General features: G+C 46.6%; 1 protein-coding gene across 1 annotated transcript in view; it reads right to left on the minus strand.

Moving 5' to 3' along the window:
* ZBTB10 (zinc finger and BTB domain containing 10) overlaps positions 1-8,001 on the minus strand; it is a 29,222-nt gene extending 21,221 nt beyond the window's left edge. The window contains exon 1 of the mRNA XM_054193218.1: positions 6,868-8,001. Within this exon, the coding sequence (XP_054049193.1) occupies positions 6,868-7,815 (948 nt within the window). The 5' untranslated portion in view covers positions 7,816-8,001. The remainder of the gene's footprint in view (positions 1-6,867) is intronic.
* Between the last annotated feature and the right edge of the window lie 723 nt (positions 8,002-8,724).

The following is an 8,724-nucleotide window of genomic DNA, read 5'->3' on the forward strand; positions in this document are numbered from 1 at the left end:
GTTGAGTGTTAAGTACTTATTTTTCTTAACCCACACACATTAAAGATTCAGGAGTCTTTCCAAAGATTTAACTAGATGGTTCTCACATATCCAATCCCACCTTCTTCCCTAGAAATCTCCACTTTAACAGGTAAGTAGAACCCTGATAACCAATTCAACGTTTTCACATGCCAAGAGATGAATATATAAAGATTAGGTCTGTACCTCCCAGTCTGTCTTGTATGTTATAAAGACAATATATTACTGAAGTAGTTATAATAGTAGATGCATTTCTTACACAGTTCTACAAATTAGGCACTTATTCTTTATTTTCTAATTGTGGCAAGTTTAGGATTAAATAGCTGTATTACATGACAAATGGATAGAATATTGCAGACAACCAAACAAAACTTAAGCTTCTGTTACATTATTTAACTAAAACTTTCTTGAATCAAGCTTCAATGAAATTTTCCAGTAGCAACACCTTTAACTGGTACATGCTTATTTATACAGACATACGTGCTTATTTGTCTCTCTACAACATTTTTAAGACGTGATCTCAAACACGGCTTTAAAATCTTGCTAAAAGTAGCATCAGACAATCCAACACCAAGAAATTAGTTGCCAATAAATTGTTATTAAAGATTAAGACAGACAGTTAAGAGGCTGGTCAGTCACAAGAGACCTGAACTGGATTTTAGAGCATTTAGAAAGACGTTTAGACAGTGATGATTCAGAGCTGCTACAAAGCAGCAGATAGGAGAAAGCAGAAAACAACACAGACTGACATATGTGAGACCATACTTAAATTGACTGACATGTGCTGCCATCAAGAGCCACGATGATGACAGTCTGTTTTACACTGGATCTCTGAGACTCTGTTCTTCCCTAGCAAGTGAGGACAGGTCAAAACTGGCTGGCTCCAATATGGTTTACGAGGACAGATCAAATTTTGCAAATTATATTGTTATTTTCTCCTCTCATTTTCTAAAACAACTCACAGATTTGGGGTCTAGAGGTATTGTTAAAGCTTGACTACCCCAACATTACAGGCCAAAAATCAGCATTAACAAAGTAATGTTAATGTTGTTATGAGCCCATAACCTATACTGGGGCTCAAATATATGTTGCAGGAAAGTACTACCCTGGATTTGGGACTATGGCAGAAGCCAGCTATTTTATATATTAAAAAGTTACTTTCCACCACACAGGAATTAGTGCATTAAATCAGTACTCACCTCAAGTTATAATCCCAGTGTGGATCACTGGGGTGACAACGGAGGCTGTAACTACATCCGCTAAAATGATATTTACATCTATAAGCAGCAGATAATGTTCAGAATAACCAAAATAGAACCGTACTATTTCAGCATCACTTGCAGAGAAATTTCAGTTTGCTGTACATTCAAGTTGCTTCTAAATCTCTGCTCTTCTCAGAAACACACTTCAGTGAAAAGAAGCAGTAGAAATAAAAGCAATTAGGCTTTTATGTGAAAACAGATCTTTGTTCAACCTTGGCTTAATTCTTTCTGCATACTCTCTGACATACCCAAGTACTCCCTCAGATCAGAGCTCTGAAATAGAAAGTATGGCCCAAACGTGAGGCAGCTAAGTCTCTCATTCCTTAAGCTCTCAGCAGATTTCACATCTGGACTAGCTTCCTGTCACTCCCGCAGTGGAGCACTGCATAGTTTCAAGACACCAAGTATACTGACTTTGGATCAGATTAAGACGAAAATTATCGTACCCGAAAGTGTTGTCACTCTAGTCAAAGTCAATCATCAGTGACTTGCATCTCACACAGTAAATGTTAGGTAGATGCTATGATAGCTGACAATTTCATTCTCTGAGAACATGTTAAACACCATTTAAAAATGATCTGCAGCAGTTCTTATCTTTTCACAAATGTCTGATTAAAGAATGGAGATAGAGTACACTTTAACTGAGCACGTGTATGTATCTAATTAAACTGATAAAAAAAGGAAACTGAGATTTACAACATAGTTTTTTGTTTTCTTAAGAAAATTACAAGCCAGCATGGCAAAAAGAAGCTGCAGATCAATCACACGTGCTACAAAAACACAAGACTGAAGTCTTCATTATGAGAACACCAGAAGGCTGAGCAAAAAATAAGAGACATTATTCAACTGATGTCCAAACTAAAGGAGGGCTGTGTTGGGGGAAGGAGATCAGTATTACAGATATGGGTGCATAAAGATTTTTAAACTAACTGTAATATTGGAAACAACTGTTTAACTGCTGGTATGGAAGCAGCTAACCCTATTGCCACACCTCAAATGAAATGAAAGCCCTGACATCTGAACAGTTATCAAGCCTACGTACACCAAGTGTGACAGCAGATTTAACATTTACTATGAGAAAAATGAAAATGTAATATCCCTTGGAGTTTTAAACACGTCCCCTTTGTAGACAAAAATACAGCATGGATCAACAGGATGTATTCTATACAGCTCAACTGTAAGCTTCTGTTACTTATGTTGTGCTCATGGCACATCATCATAAGGGTACTGTTTTTCTCATGAGAACCACAAACTAATGATACTTGCTTAGATGTCAATTATATTTTCAGAATACAGAACAAATATTCCCATCACCTAAGTTATTTCAACACCAAACCACCTTATCCTTTGAAAAAAATTGGTATAAAATCTAGAATTAAAATTCAGTTTTGTTTGTGGAATCTACAGCCTTGTAAATCTGAACAGCTTGTCTCTGTAGGTGAGATTAAGAAGCAGTCTAACAGAATAGAGACTGGTCAAGGAAACTAACATTGTGCTCAGTTTCAATTAGTTAGACTCATCTGAATATACCCAAAGATAAATGACTATCCATATGTATAATTCGCTAATTAAACTTGCCTAAAAGCTAACAGGACCAGAAACAGATGATCAAAAACTGCTACTAGAAACTCGCTTTTCTTTCTCCTCCTGTGCCATCAGCGTTCTCCGTCTCCTGGGAGCAAGAATGGGGGGGAGGGGGCAGGGTAGGAAGAAGGAAAAAGGGCGGGGGGGGGGGGGGGGGGGGGGGGGAGAGAAACCAAAAAAGAACCAAGCCCAAGCTAACCATAGATTCCATCTCAGCTGTATGTATATGAAAAGCAGTTATTTCTGTAATCCTTTCCCTGCTACCACACCTTTCTCTACAGCAGTTCCCTATGCACTCAAATTAATTCTAATCCTGAAAAATGGATCCTCTAACAAAAGCTATCAGGAACTTAAGCACGTGCAGCTACAGAGGAAAAAACTATCTCAAAATATGCTCCTATCAGCTGCACACATGATGCTCTGCTGCTGTTCTACATGCCATAGCATCGCTCACAGAAAACTCAGCAATTTAAAACTGTTCCATTAAGTGCCTAACATCCAATTGAGTAGTTCAAGGTCTGATAAAAACACTACATAAAAATACATTAAATGATAGTCCTTACTCTGAAGGTCTGACTTCCTCCTCAACTTTTTTGCTCTGCAAAGAGTAATTCAAGAAGTTAACTTAGAACACTATAATGTAACTCTTACATCTGAAGCATGACTTCTATTCATCACCGCTCACATAATGCAAACAATTACAGTTCACATGGAAAAAAATAACACATCAAAGGCCTTCCTCCTTTTAGAGAGCTTCTGCTTTAAACCAACATGCCTGTTAGGCTGGAGAAAGCTTTTCTGGCAGTATTGCCAAAGCTCAGCTTCAAATTATGTCCAGAGAGAAAATGTTTTAAGAAGCTGCTTCGAGGGGAGGAACCCCCAGCAGCCAATAAATCTGCATCTAATGGAACTAAATTCACCACAGAATTAAAATCTTTTTGCAGTGATTTCCTAGCAAGTGCCTATTTAAGATTTTTTTCTTAAAAATAGACCATTTATTTAAAAAACAAAGGTACTTTCAAGATTACTATACCTTTCCTTAAGCTGTAATATGAAGACATACTATTTTAAAAACTAGAACAGGAAAAAAAAAAGAGTAAAGATTTTTGCCTTCGAAAGAAGCACCGACTGACAGCTCAAAACCCTTGAATTACAGCAGCTGCAACCACTTGTGTTGTATTTTGGTATCCCAAATTAAATGTATCCCAAAAATAAACTGAAATCATCACTCATTTCTTCATGAGTGTAATATCCAACAGACCTATAGAAATTTCCACTGCTTTACTGTCTTAACACCTACAGTTTCCTTTTCGCACTTGAACAGTGGCACTATGCCATATGTTTATTAGCAGCTGTTAAACATGCCCTGCAGTTGAAGCTTGTCAAGTCAAGAATACATGTGTGTTGTCTCCAAGACAAAGGCTGAAAGATCTCTCCCAAGTTTCATTAAATCTAAATGGCTTCGCTGCCTCATTATGTATGTTGGAAATATGGTCGGGATACAAATTACCTACTTTTGTTCCAAGTATCTGGTATCATGGCATTAAGGGAAAAAATGGGGCTATTGTTTTGGTATTAATTTAAACATACGTATCAAGAGAAAATCAAGTGCTATTAAAAGAGTGAAAGGATATGGAAATTAAACATAAAAGCGGAAAGAAAACAGAGATTCTAAATCAAACTTTCGATAAAGCAAATGTAACCTGAAAGTGCACCACAAGGAAAATTACATTGACTCTTGAAAAACTGCAATTCCTTCCCTTGGGAGAAGTTTTTAACTGGAATGTAATCACACAGGGATGCATCCAGCACAGTTTTCCACTTGAAAACACCGACCTCTGTACAGCTACCTTATAGAAGCTTACTTTGTCAAAACCTTATCTTTAATACAGTACAAAAGAACCACTGATGCTGTGTGTAGGATACTATGTGACAGTATCCTACTGTTTCCTTTATTATTACAGTTACTGCAATTATTTTTTCTTAAACTGTCAGTGGTATAAATGCAGAGGCTCATTTTTATAAAGATTCCCATGACAATGAAAGGCTAAATACTTACAAAATAAATATTTACAATAAATACTTACATTAACTTTTAGGCTACTGTGACACACAAGCCAATGTTCTGTCCCCCCCTCCCCCCTTCCCGGTATTTAATAGTCTTAGAACAGGCTGGGGATAAGAAGACAGAAAGAAAAAAATAGTAACTTTAGTAAGAAAACCTGCTTGGAATATGTTTTATTTACATATAGCTCAATGGAAGTAAGAGAAACTTCCAAGTGTGGCATGAATTAGCAACAGTTAGTGACACAAAAGGCTACACTTTACAAGGTAATCTTTCACAACTCGAAGTATTAGAAACTAGGCAACAAGATGGTAAGGAATATACCGCAATAACAATAAACAAAAAGAACGTTTTCAAAGATATAAAGAGGTAAAAGAAATTAAGAATGAAAGTTTGAAAATTAGAAACAAGTTATTTAAAGCAAGTTTGGCTGTAACACTGGAGAGTGAATAGCAAACCCCAGATCGGAAGAAACTGCTAAGATGACCTACTGCCATGAAATGTCTGTAACAGCTGCCTCAGACATACACTTACTGAAAAGGCAGTATTAACTCACCTTGAAGGTGAGTGTTGCATTTGTAAATCCAAAAATATTTTAGGTAACTGATATTTAGGCACCATTAGGGTTTTCCTTGCAGTCCTGCAGTAGTTTCACATAAGCTTGCATACTTTTTCCAAGTAGCTCTAAAAAAACCCTACATTCACCCAGTATTTTATCTGTCACCCTGATGTCCTACCCCAACATTAGAATAGCAGCTCTTGTCCAAGGTACCCTGAGCTCCTTAAAGCACTCAAGTAATAAACTCAATTTAACTACTGCACTACGATTTGGACTCCAGGTACATCCATAGAACGAAGGTGGGTGTTTTAATTAAAACTGAGCTCTAAATAAGGAAAAACAGAGTGATCGGGGATTAATTCTGGCTAACAACTCACGTTCAGCCTAACGGTTCAAGTACCAGCCTAACCTGAAGCACATTGGCTTGTGCCCACTGGCAAGTTTAATGCCAGCTAGGTGACTGGAGTGAACTTCTGCAGCGCAGACATCCTTAAGAGGAAAGGCTGGTGATTCAACACGAGCACTCTTTAGGAGCTTTCCATCCACATATGTTCTAAAGTCAGCCCTGCCTTATTCGCAAGAGCAGCCAAGAAACACAATAATTTTAAGTTCAGCGGGGAACATGAAGAGTTTCAGCAGTCCTAGAGCATCAGAGGAGAGCTGGCATATTAACATGGCTTTCAGGAAACCACATGTTTATCTCAAGCATACACCAAGCGATTGCAGGCTTCTTGCTCAGTAACTCAATCTAAAGCAACACAATTGGGAAAAAGATTTAAGCGTGAAGATCTTGACTACACAGCTGGGCGATTAACGCACAGGGGCCATACCGTTAAGAACGGCAGAGTAATTCTTAATTTCACGCTGGCAAGCACCAGTTTCACACGCCGCCGTCAGCCGGACACTGCCCTCCCCTCTCCCGTGCCGCAGGAGGAAGTTGTAACGAGTGTTTTTAAATCAGTGCAGCAACACTGGTATTCGTACGCAACTTTTTCCCACATCGCCGGCTTATCTCCGCAAGATAAACAGATAAACTAATGAAAACGGCACTCGCCGCCTCCGAACAGGTAACGTTAACCCGCTACAGCCATAGGTAGTGGAAACGCACCCCGGATCCTGCGCCTGCCCGGATCCAGCGGGAGAGTCACCCCAAATGGGACAGCGATCTTTTCTCCCGCTCCGGAGACGGCGAGCGAGAGCGGCACGGCGTGTGCCCAGCCCGCCGGGCGACAACAAACACAGGAAGCCATTTAAAGAAGTCCACACACACGTGGGCACAACTCTCCCCTCCACCATCGATGCGACAGGGGCTGCCGGCCTCCTCCGTGTGTGTCCCCCCCGCCCCACTCCCCGCCACCCGTCCCGGTCGCCAGCCCTACCTGCTCGGCGCTGACGGGCTCGTTGAGGCGATGCTCGGCGGAGAGGTGGTGCCGCAGCAGCAGGGCCCGCTTGTAGTTGCGGGTGCCCTTGCAGAGCTCGTCGTGCCCCCCGGGCAGGGCCCCGCCGGCCATGATGAGCTCGGGGGGGGCGGCGGCAGCCGCGGCGGCGGTGCACCAGGCGCAGGACATGAGGCCGGTCTCCTGGCAGTAGTAGAGCCATGGGAACTCCTTGAGCCAGGAGCCCTGGAAGGAGATGTGCAGCTTCTGCAGCAGCGACTTGGGCCTGGCTAGCGGGAAATGCTTGATGCTCTCCCCCTCCCCCGCGCCCACGCTGCTGCCCTCCGCCTCGTCCCCTCCGTCGCCCCCCGACCGCCTGCTGCTGCTGCAGCTGCCGCCCTCGGCGCCGCTGCCGTCGCCCAGGCTGCCCCCTTCGCCGTCCTCCTCGTCGTCGCTGCTGTCACTCAGGGAGCCCCCGTCCTGGACCAGCTCCTTCCCCTCCAGCAGGCCCTCCGGCTCCAGGCCCTCCGCGCCCTCCAGCTCCATCTCCTCGTCCGCCCCCCGCCCATTGAAGTGCTTCCGCGGCCAGGCCGAGGCCTCGCAGCCATTGTTAGCGGCGGAGGGGGCGGCCAGGAGCCCCCCGCCGCCCCGAAAGGCCAGTGTCCGGCGGTTTCTCTCGGGGAACATGGGGCCGGCGGCGGGGGGCGAGACCGCGTCCTGCGGCAGCAGCAGCTCCTTCTCCTCGGCGGCGGCAGCGGCCTCCAGCTCCTCGGCCTCCAGCCCCTCCAGCTCCACTTCCTCGTCCGCCCCGCGCCCGTTCAGCGCCTCGGGGTCCTGCCGCTCCCAGGCCTCGGCCGCGCCGCCGGTCCCACCGCCGGCCGCCGCCGCAGCCGCCGCGATCAGGCCGCCGCCCCGAAACGCCAGCGTCCGCCGGTTCATCTCCGCGAACATGGCGGGCGCGCCCCCCGCCTCACGCCCCTGGGTCCCCGCCGCTCTGCCCGCGGGAAGGAAGGAGGCGCCCGGTTGCTTGTGCGGGAAGGGCGGGGGACGGCGGCCGAGAGAAACGAAGTCCGGCCGCTTTTCTTTCCCCCGCCCCCCCCCCCCCGCTCCCCCGGGGCTCCGGCCTAGATCACCGCCGCAGGGGCTCTCCCCCCACAATGGATCCGGCTCGGCGGCGCTTCCGTCCCGACAGGCCCCGGATCAGGTCGAATGGCAAATGAACAACGGACGGCTCCCACAATGCACCGGGAGAGCCACCGCAGGGGAGGGGGAGCGCGAACGGGGGGCGGGCAGGCGGCGGGGGGGGGTGGGGGGGGCGGCGGGGCGGGCGGGCGGTGCCTCCGCGCCGCCCGCCCGCCCCGCCGGCCCCCCCCAACCCCACCCCCCCCGCCGCCTGCCCGCCCCCTGGCAAGCGAAAGGGGGGGCCCGCGGGTCCCGAGGGGCGAGCGGGGCCAGCGGCGCGGCCGAGCCGGCCCGTGAGGGGCCCGGTGGCGGCGGTACCGTTAAGTCGCGTGGCCTGCGCGGCGCCTGCGCGGCTTCGCACGTGCCCGGCGCGGGGCGGGTCCCTCCGCGGGGCCAAAGGCTCGAGGTGTGAGGGGATCGGGGGGGGATGGGGCGGAACACAGACACCCCCACCCCGCCACATCGGCGTTCGGTGGTTTGTGGCGTCCCCCGTGGCACAGAAGAAGGAAAGGAAGAAAAGCTCGTCGGGTCAAGGTACAGAATGGTTAGAATAACTGGAAAATTGGGGCGAAAAAAGAAGGGAAATGGAACATGTGGCACACAGGCATCTCCACCTCCCGCGGGTACAGCGATGCCCAGCTAATTCCTGAGGGAAAAGATGGTTACTTGCCCCACCTC

This window comes from Rissa tridactyla, chromosome 2 (assembly GCF_028500815.1).
Source record: "Rissa tridactyla isolate bRisTri1 chromosome 2, bRisTri1.patW.cur.20221130, whole genome shotgun sequence".
NCBI lineage: Eukaryota > Metazoa > Chordata > Aves > Charadriiformes > Laridae > Rissa > Rissa tridactyla.